This window comes from Micropterus dolomieu, linkage group LG23 (assembly GCF_021292245.1).
Source record: "Micropterus dolomieu isolate WLL.071019.BEF.003 ecotype Adirondacks linkage group LG23, ASM2129224v1, whole genome shotgun sequence".
Taxonomy (NCBI): Eukaryota; Metazoa; Chordata; class Actinopteri; order Centrarchiformes; family Centrarchidae; genus Micropterus; species Micropterus dolomieu.
In genome coordinates this window covers 26,976,955-27,003,802 of record NC_060172.1, presented here as the reverse complement: position 1 = coordinate 27,003,802, position 26,848 = coordinate 26,976,955, and the positions used below count along the sequence as shown (strand labels likewise).

At 40.3% G+C, this 26,848-nt stretch overlaps 1 protein-coding gene across 1 annotated transcript in view; it reads right to left on the bottom strand.

The window, feature by feature from the left end:
* LOC123963777 (glutamate receptor 4-like) overlaps positions 1 to 26,848 on the bottom strand; it is a 61,795-nt gene that overhangs the window by 27,113 nt on the left and 7,834 nt on the right. Inside the window, exons 2-7 of the mRNA XM_046040820.1 lie at positions 25,649 to 25,816; positions 21,758 to 21,862; positions 20,827 to 20,937; positions 12,105 to 12,311; positions 9,725 to 9,940; positions 8,871 to 9,031 (exon numbers count right to left, since the gene is read on the bottom strand). Coding sequence (XP_045896776.1) covers positions 8,871 to 9,031; positions 9,725 to 9,940; positions 12,105 to 12,311; positions 20,827 to 20,937; positions 21,758 to 21,862; positions 25,649 to 25,816 — 968 coding nt within the window. The remainder of the gene's footprint in view (positions 1 to 8,870; positions 9,032 to 9,724; positions 9,941 to 12,104; positions 12,312 to 20,826; positions 20,938 to 21,757; positions 21,863 to 25,648; positions 25,817 to 26,848) is intronic.

Here is a 26,848-nt window from a genome sequence, read left to right as displayed (position 1 = left end):
CACAAAAGAGGAGAGCTGTAATTTCAGATGTTTATTGACAGAGACAGACTCAATCCCTCTGAGATGGTCACTGGTGATCAGTTTACCTCTGTCCTGTAATTGTTCTTTCCTGATGTACACCCTCTCATTTTGATGCCATTTATTCATTTCCACTTTTCATTTAACAAATTCCAGTCTACCTAACTGTCCATCACTTTGTTGCCACCGTTAACCAGTGCAGTGCAGTGACCAGGCCAATCACGGGCATTACAAACCCAAAACGCCATGGCTGAAAGATGACAGGTGTGTGGTGCAAATGCCATCTCAAGGTCACTCTGACAAAGCGTGTGAGTGTGTGTGAATGTGTTTGTGCCTGCTGCCAGCCATCGCCTTCTGCTTGATCGGAAAGGTGAAGGCAACACCAGTCGGCGTATTTTGCAAAAGAGAAACAAAGTGAAGTGTTGTCTGCCATGAGCACGCAGACCACCACACACGTGTGCTGTAATGTCTAGATATGAAAATGTAAATGAACTAAGGTAATGATTAGACCGCAAAGCGGCAGGAACAGGAAAGAGAGAGAGAGACAGAGAGTTGAATAGGAGTGTGTGTTATACTGTGTCTCCCAGACTGCAGAGATGACTGCAGCAGGAAGAGAGGGACCCACACAGAATACCAATGGACCTACTATGGCAGCTCAATATACAATACACACAGTTTCTCTCTCTCTCTCTCTCTATCTCTCTCTCACACACACACACACACACAAGTCAAAAAGCCAGTGTGGATCAGTTGGCTGACAGAGGCTCATAAAGGTTGTACATTGTATAGAGAAGAAGACAGAGAAGCCCTTTAGTTTAGAAAGAATAACAAAAATATACTGTAAATAGTATATAGCCATTCAACCAGTCTTTAAGTAAATCTCTTCCTGTAGTTGTTGCCTCCTTCCCTTTATTTCAAGCTGTAACTTAATTCTCTTGATGACTGCTGACAAGGCGGAGACAACACAAGTGGCAGGATGGATAAAATGGATGCAACCACAGCATGAATGAGCATCCCATGTTCAGGGCAGACGTATGGACGATGGAAAAACTAATGATTATGTGAATGAAAACACTGCTGCCTCTGACAGAGTTGGAATTTGATGACGTCCATCACGTAGCCAACACAAGATTATAATTTTTTCTCTTGACTTTAGGGCAAAGACTGTAGTCATAAGGGGAATGCACGCAGTTTTGTATAGTACTTTTAAGGAATTATTTGATCATTGATGTATACAGAAACGAATTACACTTGCCTTGTGAGCCTAAATCAATATACCACACGGAAGATTGTTGTGCTGTGTAATTGAGACCCTGTGGATGTGATCTGTCCGAGCAAGAAACGCTCTCCTATTCTGTCATGTATTTATGAGTAATTAACTCAGCGTTTTGTTTGTAGACATTGCTATGCAGCTAATACAGAGTAAATTGAGAGAGTGAAAATGTGATGCTATATCCGTAATAAAAGTGAAATAATATGTTAAAGTTATATATTTGAGTTGGAAGGAAGCTTGAAGGGGTTGCATGGGCAGCAGGCATGCATCTTGTGATGTGATATATTTGACTTTTTAGTAGCTATAGCACCTTTCTGATGTCAGTTGTGACTGAAGTTAGCATTATGACTTTGCCCACCTGCAAAGGTGAACAAGGGGACGGGAGATTAAAGGAAATGTACTGACAGTGATAGAAATGTATGACATGATGATATGCATGACACGTCTCCATTTCTGACATGAGCTAGTGTTTCTGCAGAGCACAGTGTCACAGTGAAGACTCATCTATCACACTGTTTTATGGCAGAAGCCTGGTCTGCAGAATTATTTAATTTCTAATGAACAAGTTAACCTAACTTTTTCTATTTTTCTACCACTTCTGGCATAATCATACATTGTGTAATTGCGTGAATACAAGGCATAGTGAATGTTTGATGTCTAAGCACGTCAGTCAAGCCTCATCCCTCCCTGCAGCATACACTTAAGCCCACACGAAGAGAGATTAGAGAGTGACTCACAACAATTAGTAGTTGCAGGTGAATGCTGGGGTGGAGGTGAGGCTGATTCAATGCTGTACATAAGCAGCACGAGTAAGACGCAGTGATGCTCAAAGTGAGCGGTGTAGCAGTAGCTGCTTAGGCGGAACAAAAGTGTGAGCGGAGCATGACAGATTAAATAGACGAGTGTGCTGAGTATGTGTTGCAGAGAGTGAAGTGTGTAATATGTGAGAGTAGCAGCGTGACTCGACTGCAGCGAAGCTTCACTCCTTTTTTGTTTTGTTTATGTGTACGTCAGAACCATTGAGAAGCACTGACAAGTGTTGTTGTTCAGACAGAAAGCTTTAATCATGTCAGTTGATCTGGCTGGTTATCTATCATGCACATTACTTCTCATAACTAGGACAGTAACTAGTAAATAGGTAATTCACATACACACTGTAGCACTAATGTATACTGCATTGTCTTAGAGCCTATGTATGCTTCAGACAAAGTGCTTATTAGATTGTCTAACAGTGTCTGTTAGTGCCCCACACCTTTCATCGGAATTGGGAAGGGCTGCATCCGACAACTTTTTAAACTCAATCTAGCTATAACTGAAATTGTGCTGTGTTCTGCCCATTTATACGATTCCTTGGGTCCTGTCATTACGACAGCAGGCTTTTCAATCTGGAGTGTAGCCAAACACTTTTGGCTTTAGATGTGGTTGGATGACAACTTGAAGGAACTGAGGCATACTGAACCATTTACCGCATGCTGCTGCTTGATGCCTGCTCCCAGCATCAAGGACTGTGTTGTTAAACATGCAATAACAATTTTTATTGGTCACCTGGGGAAGCAGAGAAGATGCGAGCACAGTATTGACATATTATCAGCATACATTATTTACACATCCAGCAGACATGGAGCAACATTAGGATTAATTAAAGAGTTTTGCTAAAAATGCCTGAGGCATTCGATAACAATGCTATGAGAGCGGTGAGAGTAAACCAAAACACTAAAGTTGCAGGCCGGACAGCTAAACAATGAGCTGAAACTTGATGTAAACCTCTGTAAAGCTGAGGAGAGCAGGTGTTGATTCTCTGTAGGGTCATTATCACGAGCAATGCCTTTCACATTATTTTTACATTGTTAATAGAATGAATACTCCATATCACCAATTCATTTAAATAGCATTGGGATCACAATGTTGTCTGTTAAAATAGGTTAAATGTTAAAATAAATGTGATGTTTAGAGTCAGTGTGCCAGTGTTACGTTTTCCTTTGTGCTACCACCATTGTCATGTGCTATTCTTCTAGTACTTTCAGCCTCCTCCTCCTCATTACAAACACTAATTCACCTTATATTGGCTAGTATGTCCCAGTACTGTCAATATTACTATTAGGAGATTTGCATCTCCAAAGCTCTGTTCTTCGGGCATACCCCGATCCAAATCTGAAGCATGGGAGCAAAGCCACACCACTAAATCCAGCTGTAGTACCAGTCTTTGCAATATGGTTTGTCTCATGAGAGTGACATTGTGATACATTAGACATCGTGTTGAATTTACATGATAAATGAACACTGTGCTGGGCTGCCTTTAAGAGAAAGACTTTAGTTTGCATTGAAACCTCCTCTCTTGTATGAGAAGTCCAGCAAATAAAATGAAATGAAGCAGAAGAAAAAGTATATATGTGACAGTTTTCTCTTTCTACAAATATAATCTGGCATTTAGAACTAATCCTAGTCTATAGAGGAGCCGTGCTGTATTGGAGGTGACTGAGCCGGGTGATTTATATGACGAACACTGGCTTCATGTTAAGTATTACATTATCGCTATGACAGCTGTAGATTACGCACACACATCTTTAATAAGTCCTGCAAGTGATGGAGAGGTCTACTTTTGCGTGTTGGATTGTTGTGAATCTACACCCTTGGTGTTTTTTTCTGCACGTGTGTAAGCAATGTCAGTATGTGAAGTGTCTGTGCATTCATGTGCACATCCAATGTGTGTGTGTGTGTGTGTGTGTGTGTGTGCAGCTGGTGTGAGTGTTTTCCATTTTGTGTGCTGGGGCTAGAATTGGCCTGTCAGTCACAGTAAAGAGGGGAGGAGTGGGAGACGACAGGTGTCTCAGGGAGCGGGGGAGGGAGGAAAAGAGAGAGCGTGAAAGAGATAGATGAAAGAGCGAAAGAGAAGGGCAAAAGAGCAAAAGAGGAGGAGGAGGAAGAAAGTGAAGTTTGGGCAGCCAATGTAGAACTTTTGTTGTTTTCCCAAAGTGAAATTCTAACAGCAATGCATTAGAAATGTTTGAAAGTTACTAGGTTTAAAGATTATTTGTATGTCAGTGATAGCTAGTTTTAGAGCCTGGACATTAGAGGCAGTGGTGGAAATAGGTGGGAACGCACTACAATGCTGTTCAGGGACTAAAAGTAAGGAGGGCTCAGATTTCGAAAATCTATTAAATTTTTTCTATAGGGAGAAATGGCTATAGCTGTTTTACACTGTTTTTAAACAGTATTCATGAAACAATTATAGCCTTACTTATTAGTAGTAGTAATACTGTAGTAGTATTCTGAAAATCCTAATGATACCCATCCCAAAATACAGTTTAACAATACAATTTGTTAAAAACACATTTTAACATTATATTAACTAGATGTCTACTGTAGTTAATGTAACATTAAATTTAATTATTTGATGATTCATGTGTTTATTGCTGTTGGACAGGAGAGGAAACAATGGAGAGGAGACAGCACGAGAGCAGCATAGCAGATAATAGTAGCAGAACATGTTTTTGGAACCTGAGTATGCAGTGTAAAAGAGACTTACACCGGGAATCCACTGACTCCAGCTATGGCGCGTTATGGCTGCGCCATGGTTTTGATGCGTCCATAATCCGGCGTCAAAGTCCACTGGAAGTGTCTTAGAAGTGTTTCAGCAGCGGAGCGTGCAGCCTGTTCCACGTTATTGACTTGTTATTAATTTGTCTTTTTTGTGCTATTACTACCTTCTTCACAGCTCTATGTGACCCCGTTTTGTTTCGTCAACTTGAGGCTGCATTTCCCACAAGGAGCATTTCAGAATCAGAGATTGTTTTGCCTGTCTGATTTTGCTGACATGTTGAGATTTTGTTGATTTGGTAATCAGTGTTTGCATTTTGTGCTTCTACTATGATTAAGTAGGCTACTTGGTTAAATTATTTCTTTTTGTGTCTGTTTTAACCGTGTTTATAGTTGTTTTACGATTGGGAGTCTCCACTTGGTGTTTTATTCTGCTCTTTGCTAATTTTTAACGCAAGCCGCGTCACTTGCGTCAAAAATAGACCTGCTACCTATTCTCTGCGTAGCGGTGCGGCCGCGTCTAGTGGACTGACGAGCATTGACTATAATGGGCGTGATTAGTCCATGGATTCCTGCCGTAAAAGAGTCAAATCTGTGAATGTCATTTGTTTTTTTTCGGATAGAAGACCAGACGTGTGCGTGGTTTATACAGGAAATCAAGTTAAATTGGGCAATGTATTTTTTTTACCTCATATTCATAGCCAATCCAATTGTCTTGACTTCAAAGTGTCAAATTGATTTGATATAGATATTGTACTTTTCATCTCTCTCTTAAAAAAAGTTTTATGAAATATCTGATCCATACCACCAACCAACATTTAAAGATATATTTTGGGGCATTTTTGCCTCTATTTTTGAGATGCAGGAAAATCGATAGCAGTAGGAAACAGGGAGAGAGACAGAAGGCAACACGCAGCAAAGGGCCACAGGCTGGACTCGAAGCCAAGCCGCTGCAGTAAGGTCTCTGCCTTGTACATGGGGCAGGTTCTCAACCAAGCGAGCTAACTACACTCCCTCTGCCCAACATTTAACTGGGGGACACTGAACAAGAAAGATTTCCTTTAGTTAGAGGAAATAATCCTAATTTCCCAGCAATGCTTCGCTGCCCAGGGTAGAGCGCCCCAGGCTTCAGAGGCAGATGCGACAACAGTAGGATGACAGAATAGTATACAACTGCCCCCCTTCAAAACTTATTCCCCACTGTTTGTCATCATTCCTCTTCACCACTCGTCAATACGAGCGTCATGATGAGTCTCCGTGTGGAGACAGGACTTGTTGCCACACGTTTTGTACTATGCACTGTTGTTGGCAAAAGTGACTTTTTTATTGCTGGTGGTTGTTTCTCAGACATTGTGTTTGCAAAACATACATATACTGTACAGCCAATATTGAGCTTGACTGAGTGAGAGCATGCGTGAGGAGGGGGCTGCAAAGCGTGTGCACGAGCAGTGATTGACACTGCGTTAGAGACTGCCAGAGGAATCAAATTTTTTTCACAGATTATCTGTCTCATATACTACTGTCAGGATATAGTAAGAGTTTTAGCAAATATGACAAAAAGTTATGAAAAATCAAAAATTTACTGTGAACATTGTGTTACGCCTGTGGCTTCTTCACATTCACCGTGTGATTTTTCATTGCTTAATAATGCGACCTACCAGCACCTCACTGTTGTTGCTGTGCACAGGGAATTTCTTGTTTTAGTATACTGCGTAGAGCACACACAATGCTAGGCAACGCAGTGGTTGTACTCACCTGTCTGAATGTCATTCTGTGAGTCTTGTGCACCACAAAGTCCTCAAAAATTTGCTACTGCTTCAACTTCTTTGCATGACCATTCTCATTTTACATTATAACCAATCATCTCAGTCTGTCCCATTATAACCAGTCTGCTTAACCAATGTCCCAACATAACAAGTCCACCTTTCTCAAAGTCAAACATTTTACACTGAAAGACGCTCCACAGTCAAAGTGAAATGGTCAGAAAAAACAGAAAGTGTTTTGTGTTATGGTTTTTGGGGTTAATGTTCGTATTTTTCCATGGTATTCTAGTTCATGTCCTTTTCTGTGTGTTTTAGTACATTTATTATTCCCATGCTCTGCATTCTTGACTAGGTTTGATTTTGTGACAGAAACATTATTTGGACAAACTAACAACCATAAACAACGCAGATCCATATGACTTAGCAAGACTGGTTTACAGACCCAGCACTGCCTTCACTCACATACCCTCACACTGTCAATTACCTCGTTTTTGGACAGAGCGCGTACACTTTGCGTGAGTTTGAAAGATATAAATCGCTAGAAGCGGTTTTGCAGGCTGGCCGGAAGATCTGCTCATTCACAAGCTGGCAAACTGCTTGAGCAAAGGTAAGATGTCGCTCCTCTTTTTGGCCCAATTATTAAACCAAACAAAATCCGAAAGGACCACACAACATGGAGGAGTTAACATAATGAAGATTTCATTTACCGAAAATTCAACACAGCATGACATCAACTTCACATTCCCTATGCCAAGGTACAAATAATGCTAAGAAACCCAGCTTCAGACACACTGACAGACAGACAGATGATCCCACACACCAGCAGCTTCTCTTCTCTTCTCTGAGGCAGCTGCTGATTTAACACCTTTCTTTAGTCCCATTCTTACAGAACTTATCACATTCCTGAGCTGGCTTTTCCACCTAATTAATAACAAGCAACTTCGGGTAGAAGAAAATTCTGTTTCTATCGCATTTCTTGTGCTTTCCCAAATAACGTATTGGTTATTTGGGTACATCCCAAAAGGACATGAATTAATGTAAATATTGAAAAGGGAATTCTGAGGTTGAGGAAATTAACAATCATTTCATTTTTTAATACTATAACACTGAACATTTATTTGGAACACCTACAAGATAAATGCTATTTCCTAGGAAAAATATTCTCCTGCACAGCCAGTGATATATTTTTGAAAATAACCGTTTAATATTTATGAGAGCAATAACAATAGTTTGTTTGGAACAAATAGAAAGTTCAACACAGAACACAGAAAGCTCCTGTCTACACTGAGTATATTTATGTTTATTTAACATGTTGGAGCAGCCCCTACACCGAGGGTAAAACATCACAGCAATGACTTCTCACCAACAGTGTCACCAAAGTCAAGACAAACAAGAACTGTGCACACTATCATGTTAGGGAAACAGAATCAAAAATGTTTTGGCTGTGCGTATTAAAAGGGAATCTGAATTTGTAACAAATCGTGTTTGTCCTACAGCTCCATACAGACCACTGACCACTTCGTCTACACATCTATGACAAAATGAGATGCGTCCACTCACATATTACCCGTTCTTTTCAATTCTCTCAAGCACATACACACATTTCGCTCACACCGCTTACACCGCTCACACCGTTTCCTTCTTTCAGCTCATCACTCTTTTCTATCTGCTACTCCTTCTCTCCTTAGATTTGCTTCCTAAAGGGCTTGAGGATGATGGCCATGAATATTTCACTTAACTGCATTCTCATGTTATCAATAATAAAATGCCATATTCATATAAATATTCTAAAAATACAGCTGGACTCTGCCTCTTCAGTGGTACATTAAAAATTCATACCCATCTAGCAAACTGCTAAATCTCCCACCATAGCTCACGCATATGGACATGACCGCTGGACTATGTGCAGGTGTTTCCTTCTCACATTTGTGTTTTTGTGCATGTTTGTGTCTCTGTGTGAGTGTGTATTTCTGGCACATCTTAAGCTTCTCACAACACACTGTCTTGGAGAAGCAGTCCAATTCAGTTAAAGCCAGAAAAGTGCTAAGGGAGGTGATTCACATTGTCAACAGTCTGAATCACCACAGCCTAATACTAAAGCACTCTAACATTACAGGCAGTTAGACAGACACACACGCTATCCCCAGCCCAGACGCACACTCGTACGAACACATCCCATATTCAGACTCAAATACTGTCTCTTACTCGCTCAGTCTGACGCACATGTGTATACAAATACACTCTGCTTGTCTCCCACACACACCATTTCCCTCCCTCACCGTGGTGAGATGTCACAGCCCTGTTGCATGAAGGCTCCCAGAGAGAACCAGAGGGAGTTGAAGATGCCAAACTCGTTGGGAGGTTGGTCAGTGGGGCCCAGTTCTGCTGTGCCTTCCTCTGGTTCCTCTGCATGCCACTCGTAAGGGCTAAAGCGACTCACCTGAGACAGTGAAGGAAAAAATAAGAGTTTAGAGGTCTGTAAAGGAAAGAAAGAACAGCCTTATTCTAGTACAGGCTGAAGTAAATGAACAGCTAAATAGCACAGACAAAACCATAGAGGGTAAATATAATGTGACCGTTGTGGAAGAGAAAAATGTTTCCTTGAATAAGCAGACACTCTGGTGTCATAGGAGTTATGCCCGACATGATCTTGACTATGTGAATGTCTTAAATATCGCCCACATTAAGTATTTGCATATCTTGCATACAGAGATGTCTTTTAAGTATCTAATGATTTCCAGAAGCTTTCTTCAACATTGTAAAAAAAAACAAAAAAACATTACTGTGAGGGGGTAAAGGCAAGATCGATATACTTGATTTTTTTTTTTACTTTGTAACTGATTACTCAAAGCTATTACATCATCAGAAAAGGGCATCCAGCAGTAAAAACTGCAATGAAAAGAAGTCTCATCTCCTCTATCTATATTATTAAAATTGACCAAACTGACTTCTGATCAGCAGGAAATGTGTCCTATAAGGATCTAGAAGGTCTGATAGGGCACTATGTGCTGTAGCCCACAACATTTTTAGCCTGTGTGAGCAACAAATAAGACATCTATTCTTTCATCTCCAAGCCTTTTAAAACTCTTCAAACTGTTACAGTCCTGCAATTTAACTCAAGTGCATCACTCACCAAAAACAGCACAACACTGACTCCAATGTAAGCGAACACTATGCACATCCAGATCTCGTAGGCCAGTGGGTCCAGGAAAGAGAAAACACCTGGTTTAGACTTCTGGGGCTTCTTGATCATGATGGAGATTCCCAGAGACATGAAGGGCTTCGAGAAGTCAATCACTTCTTCTCTCACCAGAGTGATGGTCAGCGGGGCCACAGCAATTTCTGCTTTCTGCAAAGAGGCAGTGGGGTGAAAAGTATGTGTTTAATTTAGGTTATTCATACGTTACTGCATTTCATTTGCAGTAAATTTATATAAAAAAGGCGAGTGATGGTAACTGTCTGTGAACTCCTTTATCTGTAGAAGGGGAACATCTGAGGACAAAGCTGAAGGATTGAGAAATATAATTTGAAACACAAGGTGCAGGCAAAGTAGACACACACAGTAAGGATCAGCGGAGTTTGAAGCAGGAGCAACATAAGGAAGGGAGTGAAGGAAATAAGGGAGGCAAAAAAAGGCAAGTGGTATAGCAGGAGAGAGAGATAGGTTGAAAGAGACACAGGAGGTAAAGGGGAAACCAGTAGAATGACAGAGAAGTAATTCATACGTAGGCATGAAAGTCACACTGCCAGAATATAAATTAGTCTGCAAGGTCTCACACACACACACACAAACACACACACGCAAAATCTGTAGTCAAAGACATAATTCATTCAGCACACTGAGTATCTGTCTCTGAGTAGCGACGTGTGTCTAAACAAGTCTGCAGTCTTGATCTGAAAGAGAGGCTACAATAACAGCATATCAAATAACAAGGGTTCCTTCGCTACAAGGAGTGAGGGATGCTACAATGCAAGGAGAATAAATAGCAAAAGAAAGACAAGGAAGTCAGACGTGATAGAAAAGAAAACAGGGAGGGCAGAGGGATATGAAAAACTTCAAAAAAGAAAAAGATGAAATAAATTGGAGACAGAAAGCAGACATAAGTACACATCATGAAAGAAAAGGAGAAGAAAGTCACAAAAATAAACAGTGAGTGCGGGACACAGAGCTATAAACCAGAGCAAAGCAGAGGACAAAGTGCTGAAATCTTATGAACATATTTCTCTACGTGGCAGAAGAGTCATCAGAAAGGACTGCGGGTGACAAATCAAACCTGATTAGTCAATGCAGCGGTTCTGCCGTGTCACCTTCCACTATACGGATTCTGGAGGCTAATTAATTCGGTCGCTGTTCAGCAGCAACGTCTCCACTTTCACTCTTCCGCATAGTGACGAATGACATTGTCTTCTGCATGCTGATAAAGTTTGCGTTGAGACAGTGAATGTGAAATCTCAGACCGTGCATGGTCGTGAATGGCATACTGTAATTAGCCAGCTTGCCAAATTCTTAAGAAATAAGTGAACCCTTGGAGAAACAGCATCTCTGCAGGAAACTGAATTGGTAACTAAGGAGATGCAGAGCTTGAGACAAGTTTATGTACTCTGGAAGAGTTATTTTGAGCATTTCTCAGCTTTGGTGATTGCATGATGACCCGTGGTGGGGTCACAATTGCAGGAGTACATATAATGCAATGTAATAGCCCTGCAGTACTGTATATGTGATATCTATGAATATTACAATGTTCAACACAATTTCTCTGTGGCTTTAATTTGTGATGTTGTTGTACTGGAATGCATTACTACTGTTTTGTAAGTTGTTATATTCTCCTATCCTGTGTGTATAGTACAGTGTCATTCTGAAGAATTTGAACACTTGACATGTTTTATTGTGTATGGATTATTGAAAAAAGTACAGATTTAACAACAATTCAAATGTGGCTGTAACACAACCTCTTAAAATACAGTGAGTTCAGCAATTCTGAAGACAAAGTCTGTCGATATGTGTCGATGCTGAATTAATGACTTGATTAATCAAATGACAGAAATTGTATTGAAAACTATTTTGGTGATCACATAATCGCTTATTTGATTTTAAAGTTTAAACATCATTTGTTTTCTCACTGCTATGCCCCCTCCTGCTTTCACTGGCTGGGTACACTTTCAACTGATACATATTTTGACAACTAGTCACCTCAATTCTGTCAATGTTTATTTCTTATACTCAGTCCCGTATTAACTTTCTTGTATGTCTGTCTGTCTACTCATACATACAAGATCTCATAGTTATGTTTCTAATGTTTGTAGCTTATCTTAAAGTGTGCCAAAGAACTATAAATAAACTGAAGTTGAATTCAATCAGATTGAACAAACACACCATTTAAAGACATCATCTTCGGATCTGAGAGATTGAAATGGACATTCACCCCAGTAGCATTAGATACACTATACAGTGAAACAATTCATCGTAAACGTTAACTGACGATACCATCAATCGTTGCAAACTCCAAACTCACCCCATACACAAGCTCTCCAACCATGCCGTTCCATATCTTCGTCTCCGGATCTCTGGCTCCATATTTCCCATCTGGCACGATGGAGATCTTGTATTTGATTCCAATGTGCTTGGCGATTTCCGAGGCCAAGTCCACACAGTATCCCTCAAACTGGTCGTTGCCTTCATAAAGTTCCCAGTTCTTCTTCAGCATCACATAGGGACCCTCCTACAAAGCCAGCAAAAGGGGAGAAAGACACAACTGTTTGGAGGAACATGACGGCATGGTTATTAAGGAGAAGGGAAAGCAGCAGTCAGCAGATTGGTTATAAACATTGTGGCACAGGGAAACACATACTGTACAAAGAAAATGAAGATAAAGACAATTATTCCTGGCGAAAAAATGTAGGTACATACATTTTCAAAAGAAACATACAGTTCTATGAAATACACCAACGCCATGCTACAGACACATTTCAATTCTGCTTTGACAAATTAAACTGGACACCATAATTTTTTTTTTTAATTATAGGAGATAAATATGTTGCAGACAATCTATGTTGTCATGAAATCACAGCAGGCCCCGAAATTTGATAGAAACAGTTGCACACAGTTGTTTATAAAAGGAAAAATATTAGAACTGTTTTTGAAAGGCCATTTCTAAGTTAGATGTTTTATTTCTTTTGACTTCTAGTGCCTTGTTTTGTGTCTTCGTCAGACTCTACATGCCTCCACTGGGACCTATACCTGACTCAGTAGAACACTAATGCTGAGAGGAGAGAAATAAGGGGGAAATACAGCAGGAGAGATGAAAAAGAGGAAGACTGCTGCTTTGGTAATGTGTTGTAAGAGGGAGAATTATTTCTGTGCATGCAGTTAACAAAGATGAAAGCAAACAGAGAGTTTAATTTAGTTGTCTACAGAGATGGTGGGTGTATTGATAACACACAGACACAAGCATGGTCACAGAGAAGCATGCACACGCATTACCACACCAATAGATACCCAGGGTATTCTCAGAGAAAAGAAACAGACACAGACTGAGTGACACCGTATCCACCAGGAGAAGTGAGTTATGGTATAATGCCTGAGGCTCATCACCCTGTAATCCAACTGAAACCAAGCCTATTAAAATTCTATCAAACCATTTTTAATCAAAGACTAATCTCATCTAATTATCAGACAAGCTTGTATAATATCCAACACTCCCAAGCTATAAAACGGTTTATGAAGCTCATAAAACACAATAAAAAATGATAACATATTTTGGATTGAATTCTTCATTTAGACAATTGATTCACATCACAAACAAGTACAGTTTAATCAAAGAGGATTTTAGACTCTTTTAAAAGGGTCAAATGAGAAATGAAATCATACTGACACAGATTTGGAGAGAATTACAGAAACCATCTTCAATCCAGGGAACTGAATTACACTGAGAGCAAGTCTAGATCAGAAGCAGGTAGGCAGAGGGATTTAAAAAAAGATCTTACAATGCAAACTGGACTATACAAACAAATCATACAAAGTGAAGCTGGACTTATGAATCCTCTATCCTCTTTCTCTTCAGTAAACAAAGAGCTTTAAAAAAAAACATTCCTTTGTGTACTTGCGAGGGGTGTCGACTTTCATAGTCGAATCAGAATTGACGACGATGGATGGATGGAATCAGAATTATCATGTCTTGACTATAGTCGACTGACCGTAGAATTGTCTGTATGTTACTGTAACTTACACTGTACATACAGCTAAACTGAGGCTTATTGCTGACCTTTTACTCACAGCTCTGCTCGCCTGCCATTCACCAGTCTCTATGGAGTTGTGCATGCCTGCTGAGATTTGCCTGCGAGGTGCACACACAACTCAACATCGCCGGAAATGGTGCTATGTCTCTCTTCCACTTCAACCACACAGACTCTCTCTCTCTCTCTCACACACACACACACACACACACACACACACTTCTGGATTTATTCACCCACTTTAAAATATTTATTTAAAGCTTTGTTCTTTTCACATGTTTATTTACAGCATTATATGTTGATATTTATATCATAATATTTACTTATTGGGAGAAAACCGGTAGTTCTATGTAAAATCAGACATTGAGCACCCCCATACAGCCAAAGTGGCATGATCCTCATTTCATAACACCTCGGCGAAGGTTTGCAATCGAATCAGACTGCTTCTATCGAAGCATTGCAACTTTGATTATTCGGGGTCACCCCTAGTTCTTGCGTTTGACTGACAGGGATATTTAACAAATTATTATGGTTATTAAGTATTTGTCCAGTACTTTGGTTACTTTCAAAACTAATGACATTCAGCCTCAGCTGTCCTGTGTTTAGTGCTAATTACCAAATGTTAGCATGCAAACACTCTTAACTAATATGGTGAACATGGTAAATACCTCCTAAACATCAACATGCTATCATTATCATTTTGAGCATGTTAGCATGCTAATATGAGCATTTAGCTCAAAGCACTGCTGTGCCAAATTACAGCCTCACAAAGCCCCTAGCATGGCTATAGACTCCTCCTCTTTCTTAATCCAATTATCTACCTAGTAACTCAGTTTCTTCAAGTTAAATGACTTGTAAGTTTTAAAATGCACTGTTAAGTATTAAGCCACAATTCCAGCAGTTGTCACAAATGTTATTTTGGATGTGCATGCCCATTCCTTTGTGCATAAACAAATATATTATAATAAGAATAATCTAACACTTACATATAAAAGGTTGAGAAACAAATACATATTTTAAAATAAACAACAAACATTGAACTGTTACATTTCTGACGTACTGAACCATTATTCAGTCATCAATATAAGATTTGTTCAAACAAAATACATTTCTTCTAAAAACATTATCATCAAATACAAACATTTTCCACATTGTCTACAATGTCAGAACATACAAAACATTTCTCCCAAAATGTCATTATCAGGGACATTAGCAAGTCCCCGGGCGCTCATTCCACTGACTCAACATGAATCATAATGTTAATGAACACAAAAACATTTTCGAGTAAATTCCCTCTAGTACATCGACAAAGCCATGGATAGCCAGAGATAAAGAACAGAAGAGATGTGAGCTGAAAACCATGGTGTACAGTAAAGGACAATACCAGAGTGATTCAAAGTTCAAAGTAACCTATACTGTTTACACCTAAATTACAGTTTCACAATCACCTTGCTGCACATAACATACCCTCTATGATTTTGTTTGGTTTCTACCTTGTTGTGATACTTCCCAGAGATACACCAAATGGTATTAACAGAAACGTGACGTTACAGTTTCCGTCAAACATGTGTTTGAGGAATTATTTTGTGGCAGAGATTATTTGAAGGTGAATGACACTAAGCTGCTCGTATGTTTGGTGCATGAAAACAACTCAATCTGAAAACACGGGCAAAGATAAAGCAAAAATTCTCTACAAAAATAAAGTGGACCTGACAATGACAATGCTGGGAATATTCAGCTCAGGTTTTTCTTAAGCAAGATGAAAAGAACACTGAAGCAAAGCTAACTGTTTTCAAACTTTATGCTAACTTTAGCTAACCGGCTGCTGGTTTCAGCAACATATTGAATGCACACAGATGAGTATGGTTTCGATCTCCTTATTGAACTCTTGGCAAGGAAGCGAGTAAGCGTAGTTCCCAAAGACAAACTATTCCTCTTAGCGTATTTATTTTGCACTATAATTTGTACACAGCGTGCTGAAATGTAAAATATGCTTCTTGGTGAATTCTTCTGATTCTGATTCTGATTCTTCTTATCTCAGTGGGTCTAAAGCATTAAAAGGTGTCCCACATCGAGAGATCAAACTATTATTACTATTACATTATTAGTGAACCTCCCTTGAAAAATGAAGGTTGTATTGCTTCACTTTTCATCTCAAATCATTGACTCTTGAGGGAAATCATTTACTTAATTTGTTTTAACAAAGAGATTGCAGCATCTCTGTTGCCTCCGTCATCAAATTGCCCTCAGATTTGTTAAAAAGTCAAGGTTACTTTGTTGAGTTAATTTAGTATTATGACGGCAACTAAACATAAACAGGCACACCGATACACCCATACTAGTGGAAGCTCTGCCAACAGCGTTTTACTTTAAAGCCTCCTTAAGGTTTGTTATCAGTTTGCCCCAGACACATTTGTCTCGGTGTGCAGGTAGTAATGCGAATGCTGTGTGCTGGATGTTAGTGCATGTATTTACTGCTGGGAAGAAAGCATCATGTTTGGGTGTTGCATGTGGCGTCTTGAGTAAGGGCATGGCAAGAAATGGGAGGTGAAACGGAGAGAGAAAAAGGGAGGAAATAAGAAGATCGGGAGGTTGAAAGGAAAAAAGGGAAGGGGGCACGGTAAAGAGAAATAGGAGGAAATGCGGATGGAGAGGGGGATGTGGAGCGTGTTGCCTACAAGAAACTACAGAAAAAAGATGAAAGAGCAGATCAGAATACAAACAGTGATAGCTACAGGGAGAATGAAAGATAGATAGGAACAGAAAAAGGGAAAATGTGAGGGAGAAAAAATGGAAAGAGAGAATATGACAAAGTGAAAAATGAGGAGGAAAAGAGGCAGAAAGCAAAAGACGGGATGGGATAAAAAGACAGACATAAAGAGGGAAAATGGAAAGAGGGGGAACAGCTTTGTAGAAGCAAATGGTTGGGGCTGATAAGACATGAAACACTTCACACTGGAGCCAAAAAGGCATACAGGACTTGCTATGTAAGCCAGTTAGCCAGCCAGTGGAAACAGCCATCCGACTGGACAGTCACCTAACTGTCCAGTCACTCATCCAGGCTGCCAAACAGACACTCTCCGTATAGCATTTAAAATGCCAGACTGTGACATAACGAGTTAACCAAGCACATTTATTCAGACTGGAGAGGCAAGCCAGGCATTCGGTTAGTCACGGCCTGTTTCAGTCATTCAGTTGGTCAATCAGTTAATTCATTCATTAATTACTGCAATTACACTACATAATCATCTACCCAGTCACATATTTGGCCAGTGAGTCAGCATGATTATCCCACAGCTATTCTGCCATAAAGGGAGCAAGGCAGTTCAGCCGTCAGTCAGCCAGTACCCAGTTTGCTATAGTCACTATGCCGGTTGGTCAGACAGAGTCAACCTGCCAGGTAAACAGCTGTTCTCTGTAAGTCAGCTGTCTTTGTCAGCCAGCCACAAAGACAGTCACAAGTCAATCAGCTGCTAAGTAAGTCGTTCCACCTGGTAAGCAACCAGCCGGAGACATTGTTGTCAGTCTAGCCAATGATTCAAGTCACTATCCACTCCTTCCAGTCCATCAGCCGGTCAAACAGCATCCACAATACTTTTGTAAGTGACTATTTTGGTGAAACAAGATGTATATTTTTCCAACTCAAACATTTTTTGAAGCCTTGCATATTTTGTCTTCTGTTTATGTTATTTGGCCTACTTTATACGATCACATAAATAATGTAGCTCCTTAATATCAACTTCCCATCTTCAGCTCTATGTATCAAAGTCGTGTATCCCGATGAAGAGTCTTGTGGGAACATTGATCTTTCATTTATAAGCACACTGTGGGAGAATGTTTTGTGGACTGGACAGTTTTTTTTAGTGCTCTGTGTGCTGCACCTGTGCCTGCTATGCTTTTGATAATCCATCCATCATAAAGAAATACATTTACAGGTGAATTGAATTGATTTTAAATCATAAAATGTTTTATAATGTAATATTACATTACAGTTAAACGCACAAATGGCTAAAGGAGCATTTTGTATGCTGCTGTTAACTTAGGCCAACGCAAAAGCACAAATAAGAGATTGTCATGTCCTCATGTGGTACGTAAACAAGTACAGCAAGTGCACATTACTAAACGCAAATTCCAACAGGTTTAACAATCAATCCCCATCAATGCACTTTGCTCAAACAGGTTGTGTTTGTGTAAATGTGTGTGTGTCTGTGTATGTTAGTGTGTGTATAAGTGTATTTTTTATAGTATGAGAGCTAACATGCTGCAATTGTGCATGACTTTCAGGGTGGTTGTTAGGTTAGGTTCGTATGTGTATAAGCTGCATAAATCTCTTCTCAGTCAGTGGATGGTGATAACACCAGTTTCATTGTCATGTTAGAGTATAGTGACTTAAAGCTGTATTATCGTGCTATTGGACATTTAACTTGTCTACATTATAGACAAGTTAAAACATTTATAATGGCGCCATATCAGTGTAATATGTGGGGATCTTTTGTGCTTTGGACAAGCTCCACTAGTGTTGAATACCTTTCAGGTGTTGAGCTCTCAGAGGAGCTGACATAAAGAAGAGGAAAGTTGACCAAGTAAGCATGACTGAGTAGATTTACAGAGTGACGGAGCAGAAAGCTGAAGATGGGGGAAGATGGGGGAAGAGGGGTATCAAAAAGGTGAGGGCTGCAAAATGCAGGGCATGAAGACCTGTCCATGTACCACTCTCCTCCCACACTTTCTCTTAAAATAAAATAAAACACAGAAATAATGTGGAAACAGTAAAAATTATGTATTTTGTTGAGGTAATTGCTCCTGCAGGTGCTCTGCAGTATAACAGAGAAGGTGGTGGTGACTGTGGTGTCCTCAAAAAGAGTGAAAAGAATCTGAATTAACAGGGCTGTCTGATGGTCCGGTGATTTTGCGCAGCCAAATGTCAGATCTTGACAGTGGCCACAAAAACCCTTGCAGAGCTCTCGTCCAACTGTGGCTTTTGTCATGAGACGGAGAAAGGAGCACATTGAGCAAGGCGTCCCAGTGCTATACAGGGTCAAAACATGGAGGCCCTTAATCTCCTTTTCATCTGTTTGGTCCCTCTTTGTCATTGCTGTTTTGTTAATGCGGGACAAACCACTTATAAACAAAGAAATAATTTCAATAACAACAACAAAAAATCACCTTTTCAAACAAATATAAATAAAAAAAGCCATCACAACAAAACAAAAACAGAGCACAGTGAGTCTTTGTACAGAGCTATAGACAAACTCAGTCTGTCTGTCCTCTGTCTTTCCCAAGGGTTTGGGTCTGTGTTTCAGTCTGTTGCTCTGTCTGCAGACCCGGGATCAGTGTCGCAGCAGAGGCTTCCTCATCATCAGAGGCTGCAAAGAGGAGGAGGTGGCTGAGCTAACATTAGCCAAGGCCTGCTGAGGTCACCATCCACAGAGAAATATACAGGTGAGGGAGGCATGGAGGTAAAAACGAGGGGTGAAGGGGGTTGAAGAGGTGAGTGGAGTTAAAGAAAGACAGCAAGACACCATAACAGAGAGAGAAGATTGTGGCGTAAAGTCAGATGACAGAAAGACACGGGTGGGAAGAAATAGGGAAGAAACAATAATCGAAAAGATATATGCAGTAATGCCAAACTTTTCCACATTCATCTCTTTTACAATCACACAAAATGAATGTAATTAGAAACAACACAAGCAAAACAGCCATACAAACAGCAACAGAGTGTGATGTATTCAAACAGAATTAACATAATATACACATATTCAAAATAGTATTTTGTCATAGAAAAACAACTTGCCCTTTAATTTATAAGATTGTGTTGATGTGTTTGTATTTTCTTACATGGGCCTGGCTGAAGGCACCACACCACACACTGTGTTGAGGTTTAATACATTGCCAGCATGTCTGGAGGCAGGGCCGTCACTGGGGACCTTTAGTCCAACTGAATTCATTTTTCTGAACTCTTTCCTGCAGCATGTTTGGTCATTTTCCTTTCTGCAGACCTGACTGGTAACTACCATGTCCGGCCACTGGAGGCACTGTAGACCTTTATTATCAAATCAACATCTTTGAACACTAGTCCACTTCTAGGTATGAGAACTAAATTACTATATGTATAACTGCAGATATTTTGGTCATACTTAGGAGTTTGCTGGATGAAGCAATGTGGTTTGAAAAAAATGCTGAATAGCCAAAGCTCAAGCATCTGTGGCTTGTTTTATCTCTGGGCTGAAATTAGTCTTCTGACTTGCTTTCACTTGCATCATTTTGCATGCTCAATTGAATTAGACTGATTGCATTTACAGGAAGGGGATGGCCACCATAAAAAAGGCTGCAGATGGGTGAAGTGAAATCAAATGTAAGCAGAGGATGTGCACAAATACACCGATTAGCCCTCCTTTATCCGTGTTTGTAGAAGAAAGTGGAGTAATTATACTGGGCTGCAGACCTGTGTCTATGTGAAAGCCATTAGAAGAGACTGGACTGAGGTCACTTCCAAATGGGGATCTGAGGTCAGTTTTAGATTTGCCTACTAATGAGACATTAGTGTAATCTTCCAGCTGGACAAGTGCCACTGCCTTTTGGCTGTGCTCTGAGTGCTCACTACAGCTCATCCAGACCCTGATTTTGCTTTGATATTAACACAACTCTGCCACACAGCACCCCTGTTGCACTTCCTCCCCTTGCTTTCTGACACTGTGTGCATCCAATAAGGCCATTTAAGTAAACTCCTGCCTCTTGTCCATGGTTCAACCCTAAACTCTGTCTATGACCTGTACAGTGCTGCTAGTAATCACCTGATGTGTCGTTTTCACCAATTCGCACCTCACTAAACTTCAAGTCTCTACATGAGGCAGATGTGAGCCTGAAAATCAGGTGAGAGCAAGGTTTGCTGAAATTAGATTTTGGAATTGGAAAGACTTCTTGTCAGTGTCGAAGAACAGCGTCACTCAAATCTCAGCGTCCAAACTATGCAGAAATGAAAGAAGTCTAAGGGTACATTACCATGATGGTTGTCACAACAACTGTCCGGTTCTCCATCGCTGAGCTGTCATTGGACAGAGCATTTTCATTCTGGACCAACACAAGTTTGTCTATGTCGTTCCAGTAGCCAATCTGAGAGAGTCATAAAAAAAAAATTAAACACATTTTAGCAATAAGACTTTTTATTTGCAATTCATGCAAAAATAAAATTTTTATGGCTTACACTAAAATCAAGCTAGACAAAAACACACATGAATAGATGAAAGAACGATATATAACCTATGTGAGATGAAGAGAAAGGAATGGAAAGTTAGCTTCAACAGAATGAGCTGACTCCAGCAGATTTCCCATTGGAACTGTAGATAGATATTGAGAGATATTGAGTGTGAGCCAAGAACTTTCAATAAACACGCATTGCTGTCGAAGGAACACTTGAAAAGCTGGAACATGGTGCTATTTCTTTATAATTGGTGCTACATGTATGCTTTATTTTCCAGTAAAGAGAAATTATGAGCACTTTCAGTCCGAGCCTTATCCCACAACGTTTTGCTATCATGAAGAGGGATTATGCTCAAACTTTTCTTATTTATGTCACAACAGAGTTTTATGTAGCCCTAGGTAGTCTGGGCGCTGCTCTCAAACTCACACTCCAAAAAACTATTAAAACATACGCTGCGGTTGTTCAATTGCAGTTATCCAAAGATATTTATAACTGCAATGGTAATAATAATTGATTAAAGGTAACTTTCCTGCTGAAGAGTCACACTTTTACTAAATTATGAAAAACTTTTGTTTTTTTACATGCAAGGATTTTTCTGTCTTGGCTTTTCAGCACCACAGTCTAAAAAATGCATCACAAAAACTGAATTGAACAAGTTGACTATCCTACATTTTTGATGTGGCTCAACTCACACATTCAAAGTGTTGTTTCTGAGCCATGAGGAGAGCCTACCTTGCGTGGTCCGTTGCTCTTTAGTTCAAACACGTCCATGGTGTAGTTGACCCTTCGACCGTAGTGATCAAACTGAATGTTCCCAGTCAGGCCCTGAATGCGCACCTGGATTTATGGCAACAGTAGTAGTAAGGACTGGAATCTGTTATTTACATTTACTCATTTCGCAGATGCTTTTATCCAAAGCGACTTACATTTGATGAAAAACATACAAGCATCAACAGAGCATCGAATACAGATCTATAACTGACAATACATACTAATAAGAGCAGCAATAAATACTAGTAAGAGCTCATAGTTCATATCACATCAATGGGGTGAATACCTAGGGAAGGAAGTAAGAGTTAACAAAAAAAGTGCAATCAATACAAGATAATTGTAAGGGGATAGAAGAAGAAGAGCACAGGAAGTGCATGTTAGAGGTTAAGAGTTAGAGGTGTTATAAGAGGAAGTGTTCTCGGAAGCGATGAGTTTTCAAGAGCTTCTTGAAGTTAGAGAGGGACGCCCCTGCTCTGATGACGTGTGGTAGCTCGTTCCACCATCATGGTGTCACAGATGAGAACAGCCGGGACTAGGATTTGCTTTGAAGGGATGGCAGAGCCAGTTTGTATTATTGAGTTTAGGTAGATGGGTGCAGACCCAGTAGTCACTCTGTATGCAAGCATTAGTGACTTAAATCTGATTCTGGAGGCCACGGGGAGCCAGTGGAGGTCACTGAGTAATGGAGTGACATGAGACCTTTTGGCCTGATCAACAACCAGACGTGCTGCTGCGTTCTGAACCATTTGTAAGGGTTTCACCGCACAAGCTGGAAGACCTGCTAGGAGGGCATTGCAATAGTCGAGGCGAGAGATAATCATGGCCTGTACCAGAAGCTGGGTGGCGTACTGAGTGAGGTAGAGCCTGATTTTTCTGATGTTGTATAGAGCAAAGCGGCATGACCAACAGACAGCAGCAACATGGTCTGAAAAGGACAGCTGGTCATCAAAGTTTCTCACCACCCTGGTTGGAGTGATGGTACAGGAGTCAGTTTGTAGCTTGATGTTATGGTGGATAGATTGCTTGGCTCTCTAAGTGTTCAGTCTTAGAGAGGTTTAGTTGAAGGTGGTAAGCCTTCATCCATGCAGATATGTCCGAGAGACAGTCCGTGATCCGCGCCGAGACGGTGGGGTCATCTGGTGGGAATTATAGGTAGAGTTGCATATTGTCTGCGTAGCAGTGGTAAGAGAAGCCGTGATAGAGAATGATCGACCCCAGTGAGGTGGTGTAAATTGAGAAGAGAAGGGGCCCAAGCACTGAGCCTTGGGGCACCCCTGTGGAGAGGCAGTGGGAGGAGGATAATTGTCCTTGCCACAAAACATTGTAGGAACGCCCCAAGAGGAAGGATTCGAACCACAGGAGTGCTTTACTTGAGATGCCCATTGCTGAGATAGCGGCTAGCAGGATCCTGTGGTTGATAGGTCAAGCAGGATAAGACCCAAGGATTGGGCCGCAGCTTTAACTGACCTTAGGGCTTCTGTTACAGACAAAAGAGCCGTTTCAGTAGAGTGGGCACTCTTAAAACCAGACTGATATGGATCTAGGAGGTCATTCCGTGTGGGGAATTCTGAGACCTGAATACTGCCCGTTCGATAGTTTTGGATAAAAATGGTAGAAATAAAACTGGGCAATAGTTCTCAATTTGAGTTGGGTCAAGTGAGGGCCAAGTGAGGGTGTGATCGAGCCCTTTTGAAAGTGGTTGGGAAGTTTGCAGTTTTACATGAGTGATTGCGGGGGCCATGGTAGGAGATATGGCTTGGAGTATATTCGTAGGAATCGGGTCCAGTGGGCATGTAGTGGGACGGCTATGGGTCAGGAGTTCTGATCGTTCTCCCTGAGAGGAGTAAACGAGTCGAGTGAAGAACCATTGACCTGGGAGGGCAGAGAAAAAGATGTAGTAGGACTGCTACAATGGTTGAGTTTGAGTGTTTTAGAGAATTGGCTAGTTTGCCTGTGAAGAAGGCAGCAAAGGTATCAGCAGACAAGTTTGTGGGTGGTGGAGGTGGAGGAGGATTTAGTAGCGCTTTGAAAGTGGAAAATAATTTCCTTGAGTCAGTGGCACTGCTAATTCTGTTATTATAGAACGCTGTTTTGGCCACACTGATGCTTGTTGAGAAGGAGGATAGGAGCAATTGGTAGCCCTTAAGGTCGGCAGGGTCTTTGGTTTTTCGCATTTTATTTCAGCGGCTCTGAGATCAATACGGAGCCCACGGATGGTATCAGTTAGCTACGGGTGGGACTGGTTCGGGCGAGCAGGCTTGGTGGATAGAGGACACAAGGCATGAGCTTAGTGTAGAGCACAGAGATTGTGCGGCATCATTGACCTCAAGTGAGGAAAATGTGTTGAGGGAAGGAAGAGCGGAAGCTACCACTGAGGCAAAGTGAGTGGGAGACAGGTTGTGGAGGTTGTGGCAGTGTGAGACAAACGGTGCTGGAACAATGGGCTGTTCCTGTAGGCATACCGTGAACTTAATGAAATAGTGGTCTGACATGTGTAGAGGTTTGACTGTTAGGCACTCAGTGGCACAGTTTCAAGATTTATAATATAAATAAACATATATAAATAAATAGCATCAAAAAACATGAATTTATGAAAAATTATTATAGGTTTAATTAAGTGTTGTATCACAGCCATTTTCAGAACTGAATATGATAGTTTATATAATAGGGCTGTGCCATATGGCAAAAAATTCATATCCCAATATAGGTAATACCTTGGGACATCCCAATAACGATACATATCCTGATATAGAACATTTATTGTAATTTCTAACTGTAACTCGGGATATTTCTCTGCATAAAGGTAACGTTAGGGTAACTTAAGCGATTCTGGATAAATCCAATACCATGACAAATACCATGACAGAGTGAACAACGACACAGCAAGTAATGTAACTAATGTTAGGTAGCTTGTGGATTAGCAAACTGACGCTACTTGCTGCTAAATCTAACATGAGAGAAGGAGACGGTCCCAGAGCAATACACCAGCTTCAGACAGCGATACTCACATCGCCTGCAGCCTAACATCACAACAACAGCATGCCTTGGCAAACTGTAAAGTAAGCTGTATGTCCGTGGGTAAGTCATTTAACGTTACCTGATTGACACACACGATGGCTGGCACTTCTGGATAGTGTTGTGTGGGCTCGTCCATTATATTTAATGCAATTGGAAGAACGGATCGCGGTGAAGTTAGTTTCAAGTTGGATAGTAGTTTCACTTTGGACATTTTGGACATTGGATAGATGTGGAATACCAACGTAAAGCTAACTTCACTGCAGTGCATAGCGCCGTTCCCTCAAAATATTACGGTAAAGTGTGGAATTTGCGACATAACCATATAAACGATAGAGCATAATTGTAAATGATAGACGTTTTTCCATCGTCAAACGATAGATATCGTCATATCGCACACAGCCCCATTATAATACAAAATAATTTGTCAGATAACAAAAAATCTGTTCCCACACGACTGACAAGTGTTTTAGAGTTCAGACTTGGTTTTAGAGTTAAGGTTAGAATAATGAGAAGTTTAAGATTAGGGTATGGGTTGGAGTGCTTATTGGTAATGTTAGGGTAAGTATCTGAGAAGTGAATGGAAGTCATTACATTGTCTCCCACAAGTATAACAGTACAGGTTTGTGTGTTACAGTAAGTGTGTGTGGACTAGTGGGTACTTCATCAAAGTCTCAACAACATTGTAAAATACATAAATGTCAGCATGGATTTCTGAGACATTTTCTTCTTTCTCATGCCAGCTGATTTACTGACTGCTGTGTTGAGTGTACATCTTGTGAACATCTGTCAAAGCGTTTGCCAATCTGTACTATACCACATGAAACTTGTGCCAACCTGTTTGAGTGCCCGCTCCATATCTATTCCTTGGTTCCAGGGAGCAGCCGGATTGGCCAGGCAGTCACCAGCGTTACCACGGCGACTAATGTCAATTTTCTGACGGCGAAGGGTGCGGAAGGCCTCGGCCATCACAAGGACGCCATCATACGTTAGAGATGAGGTATACTAAAGAATGGAGGAAAAACATAGAGAAACAAAAGAAATGTTATTATTTTGACAATATTTTAAACTTTTTCGATGGCCAAATAAATACTTCTTCTTCATCAGTCCAAGTACTCAGGATTAAATAAACCCTCAAGTAATGCAAACATTTGAAATGAGAGACAGGCATTAAATAGTTTCCTTTAAAAATGTAATAAGACCCTGTTTTGAAACGGATACTGACTTTACTCAGGCTAAATCACTCTGTTATTTTTTGACCAAGTAAAGCTGAGGTGTATCTACAATAAAACTTTAAATTATACACTGAAAGTCACCATTAGTTTCTAGAATATTGAACTCATTTCTAAAACATAATTGAAAATGTTGGTATGTTTTTACACATTTTACTGATCTGTAATATCAGAAAATATTAGCTGATATTGAGTTTTTAGCCTGTGAGAGACATAGCTTTTTCCATTCCTGTGATATGAATTTTTTTTGTTGGTGATAAATCGTGCCTTTAAAAGCACTATTTCTGATTTTGTTTGGTGTTCATTTAAAAAAAACATATCCTCATTGTCTTTTCAGTGATGGTACCTTACTCTGTAGGACTACATGAGTTTAGATCCACAACAAACAGTGTTTGAATGGATGCTTTCTATGATTTACAAAGCCAAAGCAGAATTTGCTAATAGTGCAGTGCTATACCGTAGCATCTGTGTTACTGCATCAGACCTCAGACCATCTTAACTCCATATGAGCTAACTCATCAGTATGCAAACATGCTGACCTGTGCCTCAGTCTATCTCACCGCTCTGACTTTTATTTGACTTCCACAGTTAACACTGGTGAACATCTATCAACACCACTGTAAACATAACATCACTGTAAATGTGCCAGTTTTAGACAGGCTTATAGTTTTCAAATAGTCAGTGGGCCATTAAAATTACATTTAAAAGTGTTTAAAACATGCTTTAAATTTGTTAAATAAATCCACTTTGTTAGGGAATTCCCCTTCATGGTGAAATTTTCTAAATATGGTTTATTTTGATTATA